We start from the raw sequence: 10,084 nt of genomic DNA, 5'->3' as shown, positions 1-10,084 counted from the left end.
TGCCCCTAATTCTCTTCTGGGATGGGGTGGGACTGTCCTGACAGCTGAGAGTCTGGTGTGAAGATTCCCAGATGTGGCACAGGAAGATGCAAGAAGACAGCCCTCTCAGCATTTTGATACAGAATAGAGGCAAAATTGGGAAGCAGATTAGATTTTTCTTTTTTTCCCCTCAGTGTGGAAAATAAATCAATTTTTAACATTTGGTATAACCACTAGTAAAAAAAAAAAATGGAGCCTGCTCCTCCTTCAAAAATTCAAGGCACTTCATCCTGCTTAACAAAGATTTTCCCTTTCACTTCAAGAGTCTCTTTGTGGAAGCACTCTCCCTGAGAATGGCAGTTTTGCCATCACAGCAAAGCCCTACAAGCTGGTTCATGGCTCAGAATCTTGTCTGTACAAACTGGCAGAGCTCCACTGATTTGAGAGAAGCAATAATGGATAATGCTGGCTGAAAATTTGGTCCCCCTACTCAATTAATAGCTGCCAAAAGGGAAAGTGCTGGCTTTGCTATTTTCTTGGGTCTTGGCAACTCTTTCTTAATTAAGATATGCATTCAGAAGCCAGAACATCAGCTCTCTTTTTGTTCTCACCTACCACATAGCTCTGAAACATCTAGCATAAAGCAAAAACTTTGTCCAAATGGCATATCAGACACTTTTCAGCAAATTGAGGTGTCATCTCATTTTAGTTTCTTTACCTTGCACAGGACTGACAGCACCATGGGCTTGAAGGCTGGCAGGGTTCAAAGTGGATTTTACACTCCTATAACTTCATTTCACTGTGTGCTGAAAATAAAATTTCATCACTGGTAAACAAAACTGCTGGGTGTAACAACCAGTCTATTATGCAACTCAGGGGACTTCATGATAACAGAAGCATCGTTTCACAGGGTATTTCTTCCCACTGTGCACAACCAGCAATATTGCTGTGAAGCAATAAGGTGGGTCTTGCTTTCCCTCAAGCACAGTATTTCTGCTGTAATTTCCTCTCAGGAAATGTTTGCCTCTTTTTTGTTCCCACAGAAGGAGGTAAATGAGGCTGTTGCTGTATAATCTCATGAGGACAAAGACAAGGTGACTCACTGCTCAGAAGGAAACTTTGGATGAGGTCTCTCGCTTGCCACAATTGTGCCCTGCCACCCTGGGTAATTCTAACACGAAATCAAGGGCCAGCCAAGACCCATGTCAAAAGAAGACACACATGGCCATGGAGCAAGCTGAACATAACCCGAATGCTACCATCAACCTCAACTTTGCTCCAATCTACAATCTCAATGACGGGGATTTAACCTCCTTGCGAAACTTCTCCTTCCCTTTCAATTTCAGTTACAGCGATTATGACCTGCCACTGGACAGTGAAGATGACGTGACCAAAACCCGCACTTTCTTTGCAGCCAAGATTGTGATCGGGGTGGCTCTGGTTGGCATCATGCTGGTCTGTGGCATCGGCAACTTCATCTTCATCGCTGCTCTTGCCCGCTACAAGAAGCTGCGAAACCTCACCAACCTGCTGATTGCCAACCTAGCCATCTCAGACTTCATTGTGGCCATCGTGTGCTGCCCCTTCGAGATGGACTACTACGTGGTACGGCAGCTGTCCTGGGAGCATGGCCACGTCCTCTGTGCCTCAGTCAACTACCTACGGACTGTCTCCCTCTATGTTTCTACCAATGCCCTCCTGGCTATAGCCGTTGACAGGTAAGTGGGGTGGTATGAATGCACGAGGGCATTGCCAGAGCTCCTGAGGTTGGCTGTCCAGATTTCTAGGTTTTTAATATGCTCAGCTGTTCTGCAGGATTTGCTGATATCCAGGTAGGTACCGGGTATCTTGTTTCATAAAAATTTAATTACATGAGGTCATGACATCACCCCAGAGAAAACTCTGTGGAAATTTCTTGATTGAGCTTTTCCCATGAAAAGAATGCTGATATATTTAAAAAAAAAAAACCAAAAACCCACAACCTCATAAAGATATGCTTGATTCAAATGTAGGAGAGGATTTATGGAATAAGGGAAAGAGGAGAAACAAATCAGAAACACCCAGAGATGAGGGTGTTTAACAACACTATATAATTCTGATCCAAACCATACGTCTCTAAGGAACCTTCACTACTGACCTACTGTGCTGGTTTGACTGAAAGAAAGTTAACGTTCTTCATGCAGTTAGAAACATTTGTTTTTCATATCTAGCACAGTCATTGCTTGGATTTAGTTTAAGAATAAGATGGTAACACCCCAGGACAGAAATAATGTTTTTCTTCAAATAACTTTACAGTGTCTTTGAGTTGGAACAAAGAGAACATAAGAGCTTACTGTTATCTTAGTTGTTGTCTGGGAGCCAAGGTTTTTCTGAGCTCTCTGCCCGCAGGTGCAGGTGCGGGCAGAGGAAGGGGAGCATGGATGGGGCAGAATCTTGACTGACATCCAGACTGATCAGTAACAATATTCCATGTCTGTAGTGTCATGCTTCATGTTTAAGGAAAGTCAGGTTTCTCCGGCTAGGGAAACCCATTCCAGTTCTGCTCCATTTCAGTGCAGTTCTGTTCAGGAGTTTTCTTTTAATTCAGCCTTTTGCCATCCTGTCATTCTGCAGAGGCCTCTGGGCCTTACTGCCTTTTTCCCTCTTCCCCTGGAACTGGCTGTTTGTGACCAGGGTGCTGCTTCCTGGGGCTGCTTGCTCAGTGTGGACAGAGTTCATGAGGAATTGCATTGGGTGTCTTTTACCTTATATTCTATTTTCCATTTTATACATAGTAGTAGTAGTGGTGTTATAATAGCATAATTTTTTTATTTTATTAAACTGTGTTCATCTCAGTCCATGAGTTTCTTCCTTGTCTTTTGATTCTCTCCAGTTTTGGGGAGTGGCATGGCAGTGAGCAAGTGGCTATTGCAGTTTCAGTTACTAGCTGGGGTTAAACTGCAACACCTACACAGCTTTTCTGAGTCTAACCTCTTCTATAAACAGTGACGTAAATACTCTTCAGCGAGAGAAATAATTGACTGGTGATACAGAATTTAACAGGTGAGTTTCCAACAGAGTTATTGCCTTACAGGATATTTCTTTCTCCCTCGAGTATTTTTCCCACCTTTCGTTTTGCTGTGAAAGTGAGTAAAAGACAAGACTTCTGTCTCGCCTGCAAAACAGAGTTCTTATTTTCTGTCATGCCACACTGAGAAAACCCAACAATCATTACATTAACCACTCAATAGTACTGAGGTCTTAGCTGGATGCTCAGTGACTGTGGCCAGCACCCTCTGCTCTATTAATACTCTTCTCTCACACTCTCCTCTCTTTACATGCCTCTGAGGATGGCACAGTGGCAAGCCAGGAAAGACCCACAGGTCATCATTTATGGCACCCATATTTATGGTATTGTCCAGAAAATTATAAAATGCTACACCAACCCAGTTTAGCAGTGATTTTCCTACAGCCTTCATAATGGGGTAAGCAGAGCATAATAATATCCACCTGCTACACTACCTGCTTTATGCTGCAGTCCTGAGATATTTCTACGCCTGCCTCTCACTCCAGGAATTTTAACAATCTAATTTAATTGTATTCTTTCTTCTGACTCCTATTCTCTTAGCCTTATGCACTGCAGATTCTGACAGACCGAGGCACTGAGGATCAGCTTCATGCTGACATAAGTCTGATATGACTGACTCAGAAAGCCCACAGAGTAAACTCTTTACAGAAAGGCCATCACAAGTCATCTTTTGTGCACAAACACAATATACATCTCTGTATACCCTCTGCATATACACACTGTATGATTCCCACCCCCCTCTTCCCTTTTTTCCCCCAATTTCTCTCATGTGCCATTTTATGCTCTAGTCTAATGTTGCATAGTTGTCAGTACCTGTTCCAAAAGACAGCTCAGGAGCAGTTAACCCTGCTGATAGTTGTATAGATACAGCTTGTTTGCAGCTGATTCAGCTGTCACTGACGTCAACAGAAGTCTGTGAAATGACACTGGGGAAGTTCAGAGATGTTTGCCTGTTGTGTGGGAAAGGAAAATCAGCTCCTATGAAACAAATTTGTAACAAGTGTCTAACAAAATAACCTTTGAACAGCAGCTGAGGACTCAGGGTTAAGCTTATAAACACCATCATGTATGCATTACCATTTTCTATTGTTTATATTTTTTCACTTCTAAAAAAATGTATTGGAAGGCTCTGCTAGTGCATCCCAAGTTGATGAAGTAACATGGGTCACTGAGCCCTTATGCCTGCTAAGAAATCAGAAGATTTCTAGCCTATCTCCCCACCCATCTTTAAAAACAATCCTGGAAATGATTAATCACTGAAGTTTGTTGTAAGAACACACTGTTTTGGTTATACTGCCTTTTTTTTTGTGAGCTTTTAACTTGGTAAACAAAGAGAAACCTCATTAATTTAACTATCAACCATTCCACGTTGGTTATGTCATGTGGATCATTGACTTCAGTTTCTAAAAAAGAATGGGCTCCTAACAAAGTCTAGATCATTTAAAAGGGCTCACTTGTGTACAGAGGGTGAGCCTGCCCCACAGAATTTCCTGCAGGTGTGGCCGTCTTTCATCTTGCTGGATGTCTGTTCACATGAAACATAAGAATCTCACATATTTAAGGCCACATCTACACCAGAAAACAATGCAATGTGAAAGGAGAGGATATGAAGAGCAAGAGTACATGCTAAGGGCTCAGTGTCCATGCTGTAAATATTTGGGGGGTTAGCTTTGGCTGGGTCCCCTGGATCGACACCCATGGGTGCCTGGTGTGTTCTATGTACATTTTTAGAGAACACCTTCCAGGACCGTTTCATCTGAACCTAGTTCATATGCTCCAGGACCACTTCACAGTAACAACCCCAGTGTGATAAGCAATGACAATCAGGAAATCTACCACAAAAGCTTCCTTCTGACTCTCTTGTAGAGATTTACCCTACCCAGCCAAATGTTCTGCTGAGCACATATGCATAGTTATGAATGCATACACATACATTATCCCACAACATTGTTTCCACAGGCCACAATCTAAAAATATTCATTTATCAGCTCCACAATGAGGCAGAGTAATTCTGCTGTCCCTTGACATCTAGCCTGCACTATTAAGAGCAATGAACAATTCATCTGCTTCCAAGATCTGGCTGATGAAAAGTGCTGCTGACTTTCCATTTTATTTTCAAATTAATATACCCTGTGCATGCTATTTATGTATAGAATATAAACACATAGAAAAGCCTCTGAATGAATGAGAAATTCCACTTTTTAAAATAATCTTTTGTGTTAAATACAATTGCACTGGGAGCTCGAGAGTGTCTCCGATAGAAATCCCTTTTTAGCAGAAATATCCTAATCTTTCTGGGACAGTGTATGCTAATGAAAGCTCTTCTTACATCTATAGCTTCTTAAAAAAACAAGCCCCCCAAACTCCAAAAAAACAAACAAACGAAAACCAGAGTGAATGCCACAATTCACTGCATAATGAAGAAAAGAAAGTACTTTGAAAGCTCCATTCATCCTACCCATAAGCAGATGTCTAAAATAAGTCACTTTAATATCTGGTAGGTGCCTGTTTAGCATGAAGGTAAAGGGACTACATCCCATGTAGGCTTTTGTATTTAGACACCGAGGATGTTTTTCAAACAAACAAACATAATGACCACGAAATAGCTTGAGCTGAGATACAAGTATAACTTTACTCTCATCTTGTTAATACAAGTACTACTATACTGTGACATAATTCGATCCTTAAATGTACTTCTTTCCAGCAGGCATGATCTTGATATTTTCAACAAGTTTTCCCCAGAAATCTCAGCTTTGATTTTTGTTATGTTATGCCTGTTTGGCTTCTATTTACAAATCATTTTTTGTTTGCTGGTTCTCCATTCCCCATTCACTGTTTCTCCTCAGTTAGAGAATAAATTGGCCCTGGCACCTTTTTGACTGAATCAAGGGCAATTGATGGATCTTGCAAGTAATATACTTCCCTTTCTCCACACTTTGTGAAACACTGCAATCCACCTTGCAGCTTTACAGCCATAAGGAGTGTAAGTATCTAACTCGAGTTTTATGTTTTGGCACATTACTTAAGGCAGCATATTTAAGATTAATTAGCAACAGACACCTCCTGCAGATGAAACCAAAATTTGCATGGGCAGAAAATGGATACAGAGTCCTTTGCTGGCTGTAACTATTCATCAGCACCACTTTCAGCTCTTTTCACCCCATGAAAGAATCAAGGAAACAGTACAAACACCAAAGAATTTCCAGATGCTATACCATGGTACATCCTGGATACGACTTCACACGCATATTGTGCTAGGTCCTGCAAACATATTTGTCAGTAATAGGAACATTCCCTCTCTTCCTCCTCTTCCAGTCTTTCCTCAACTCCCAGACCTGATTCTGTGTTAAGAAGTTTTTGATACAAAGTTACAACTTTTTCAGCCTGATCTTGTTAACAGGTTTAAGACTGAAATCTTAAAACCATCTTCAGTCATCCTACCATACACTCAGATTTTCAGACTGCCAAGTAACCACTGTCCTAGTAAACCCTTCGGCTCACCCCAGAGTTTCTGACTAGATTTAGGGACTTGGCTCAAGGTTGATACTTCAAAAAATTTTCTTAACTCTCCTCATAGACAAATTTGTCATGCTCTCTTTAAGAATGACAGCTATTTCCTTCTGCCCAATTCTCTCCACTTGTATTTTGAAGTGTGGTCTGACTAACAGTGTTTGCAGACTTCATTTTGAATGTTTCTGTCTGTTCTAGGTATCTGGCCATTGTTCACCCACTGAAACCACGTATGAATTATCAAACAGCAACCTTCCTCATCGCTTTGGTCTGGATCGTCTCCATACTTGTAGCTATCCCATCTGCATACTTTGCTACCGAAACAGTGTTATTTATAGTGAAGAACCAGGAGAAGATTTTTTGTGGTCAAATTTGGCCAGTTGACCAGCAGATGTACTATAAATCATACTTCCTCTTCATCGTTGGCATTGAATTTGTTGCACCTGTGATTACGATGACCTTGTGTTATGCCAGGATCTCTCGGGAGCTTTGGTTTAAAACCGTACCAGGATTTCAGACGGAACAGATCAGGAAGAGGCTTCGATGTAGAAGAAAAACCGTTATGGTGCTGATGTGCATCCTGATTGCCTATGTTCTCTGCTGGGCACCCTTCTATGGCTTAATAATTGTCCGTGACTTTTTCCCCACAATCTTTGTGAAAGAGAAGCATTATCTTACTGCTTTTTACATAGTTGAATGCATTGCTATGAGTAACAGCATGATAAACACCCTGTGTTTTGTAACTGTAAAAAATAACACCATAAAGTATTTCAAGAAGATCATGTTTCTCAGATGGAGATCAACATATAAAGGAAGCAAATCTAGCACAGATTTAGACTTGAGAACAAGTGCAATGCCTGTCACAGAGGAAGTAGACTGCATAAAACTGAAATAGATTTTCTGCAGTTTTAATCTCACATTTTTTGGAGAGGAGGTAAAGAGGTCATAACGCCTCCTCAGAAGCTTCTCCCTTGTCTGTGGGAATACCCACCATTGGTGAGAGCCCTCAAAAAGCAGCCTACTATGCATTTCTACCAGAACTCTTTTCACTGGACTGCTCTATAATCCCGTAACCCAGATTGATGCTGTGCTTCAGTTCACCCGTCTGTAAATTTGGGATGTAGACACTCATTTTAGAGTTGTTTAAGGTGAACAAAAAAGCCTATGAATGCATTAAAGCATATTACAATGATGGAGGAGTTGACTGCTGATCCAAGCAATGATGCCTCTTTGTTTCTTCTTAGAAGAAAACTTTTAACCCCTTTGAGCTTATTATTTGTACCTTTAAGCTATTTGGTGTCCTTTTCCTTCTGCTCACAAGAGGAACGATGGCAAAGAAGCCCACGTTGCTTCATGTCACTTTGTCCTCTCAGTATACTCCTCATGATGAAGCTCCTTGAAGTCTACAGACCACCAGCTTTATACTGTCCAACATGCAGCATGCTCTTATGAAAGACAGGTTCTCTACAAAGCTAAGTACTGCTTAACAGTCTAGTGAAAACCTCAAGTCTCTTCCTGTGACACCTTGTTTAAAAATATTTTATCAGCCTTCCACTCTGTAGTTTTTGTAGAGTGTTACTGTGTTTATCATGTATTTGGAAGTGGCACAGCTGCATATTGAAGTGACCTGTTCCCTTCTCTCATCTCCAGGCACTATATGGCCAGCTTTGCTGCCTTGAGTCACTCAGCTCTTCACAGAATCAATCCTAGAATTGTAGAGGTGTGGAACAATATCTCCAGGTTGCCCAGTCCACCCTTCTGCTCAAAGAGGGTCAGCTAGAACAGGTTCCCCAGCATTGCATCCAGTTGGGTTTTGACTGACTCCATGGACAAAGACTCCACAGCCTCCTTGGACCACCTGTGCCAGTGTTCAACAGCCCTCCCAGGAAAAAAAGTGTTTTCTTTCTGTTCAGATGGAATTTTGTGTGTTTCAGCTTGTTTATCAGTAGGACTCACCCTGCTGAACCAGGTCTAGACATCTTACCAAGTCTGTGTACACCTTCAAAATAAAGTACTAGTAAGGCCAAAAAAGCACAGAGATCTTGAGACGATCTGCCCTTCTGCAAGCAATGGAGACAGACTCTAGGCTTCGGCAAGCCAGTCACTGGTTGAGGTGAGTAGCTCATTGTCTGGTCAAAGGTGAAGCAACAACTCAAGATGAATTCTGCCTTGCCTCCCTCAGTGCTGTTTTTACTATTCTGATTTTGTGCAACTCCAGGACTGGTGTTTCTTAAGTGATAATTGTGCTAAAGCAGGCAACAGTTGCAGTCATACCTATTCATTTAAACTACACATAAGATATCACAGACTCTAATATATTGATTGAAATCAAGCATTTTCTATCGTGATGACAAATGCTTTCTGTTTTAAAGTATGTGGTATCACCTACTTTTGGAGTAAATGGCTTTTGTAAATAATTTGTCTATTTGTGAATCTAAAGTGAAGAGCAAATCCTGCTAATCAAACAATAAACATGGAATCAATACCAGCATTGTGAATTACTTTTTTGTATTTTTATCCTAGCGATAATTTTCCTACCCAAGTGACTAATGTGAACTATCCCATTTCTGCAAAGAAAAACTACCAGGCTGACCAATTAAATTTAATGGCAAAAGGATATTCAAAGCCATTAAAGTGCTCAAGTCCTCTTGCCATTAGCTGCTCTTAAAAATACACATGGCAGAGGATCTCATAATTTGCTCTGTTAAGCAAAACAATTACTGAAATAATTATTCAAAATGACATCTTTCAATATGGATAAGAACTAAATCCATTTGTTTCCCAGCTTGGCAATGAAATTTAAAGATCTGGGAGTTGCAATACTTCATCATCAAGAGGCTTGATCTTGTATTTTCTCCTGATATCTCACGGTTTCTTCTAAAACTATGCACCCATATTTATCTCCTGAAACCTGTACTAGTTACTGGGGATCAGCTAGCAATACTACCTGTTATTAGAGTGTCCTGATACTCCTTCCATCTATTAGTTTTCTTTGTGCAATAAGGCAAAACAACTGACAACTTTCCACACCTGGAAATCCACCCCAGGCTGACTTATTACCAAAAAAACCCAAACAAACAAAAAACCACAAACAAACAAAAAATAAACAACAACAACAAACCCACCAAGCAATATAGTACCAAGCAAAAATTGGGGAAAAAATTGCCTTAAAATTCTGGATATCACTTTGAGAGCTCCAAGACAACTCTTCTGATCCAGCCTGCCTAGTGTTCTCAGCCATCACTACACACCCATCCTTGTGAAGGTAAAGCAGTAGCTGCAACAAGTCCTATTGCAGATTTAGCTTTCGAGATCCACAACATTGCAGTTATTTTGACACATTGAGGTTTTCCCAGCAGCAAAGCAGTGTTTCAGCCTGAACCACCAGGTAGGGCAGCAGGAAAAATTGTGCTTTGCCCTCAACTGCATTTCTTGTGAGCAGCATCTTGAGAAAACAGAGTATCCCACTGAGGAAGGGCAGCGGTCCCCTGTTCCTGGTCAAAGCAGCCAAGTAATCACATCGTCCCT

The 10,084-nt window shown here is 41.1% G+C and overlaps 1 protein-coding gene across 1 annotated transcript; it reads left to right on the top strand.

Moving 5' to 3' along the window:
- Positions 1–1,200: 1,200 nt before the first annotated feature.
- On the top strand, positions 1,201–7,451 carry PROKR1 (prokineticin receptor 1; the record flags this gene model as incomplete). Its single annotated transcript, XM_080342482.1, has 2 exons — positions 1,201–1,697; positions 6,755–7,451. 2 exons carry the CDS (start codon positions 1,201–1,203, stop codon positions 7,449–7,451), a joined length of 1,194 nt encoding a protein of 397 aa, XP_080198608.1.
- Positions 7,452–10,084: the final 2,633 nt, after the last annotated feature.

Source organism: Nesoenas mayeri (genome assembly GCF_963082525.1).
Source record: "Nesoenas mayeri genome assembly, chromosome: 3".
In the NCBI taxonomy this organism is placed as follows: Eukaryota; Metazoa; Chordata; class Aves; order Columbiformes; family Columbidae; genus Nesoenas; species Nesoenas mayeri.
This window is presented reverse-complemented; position numbering and strand designations above follow the sequence as displayed.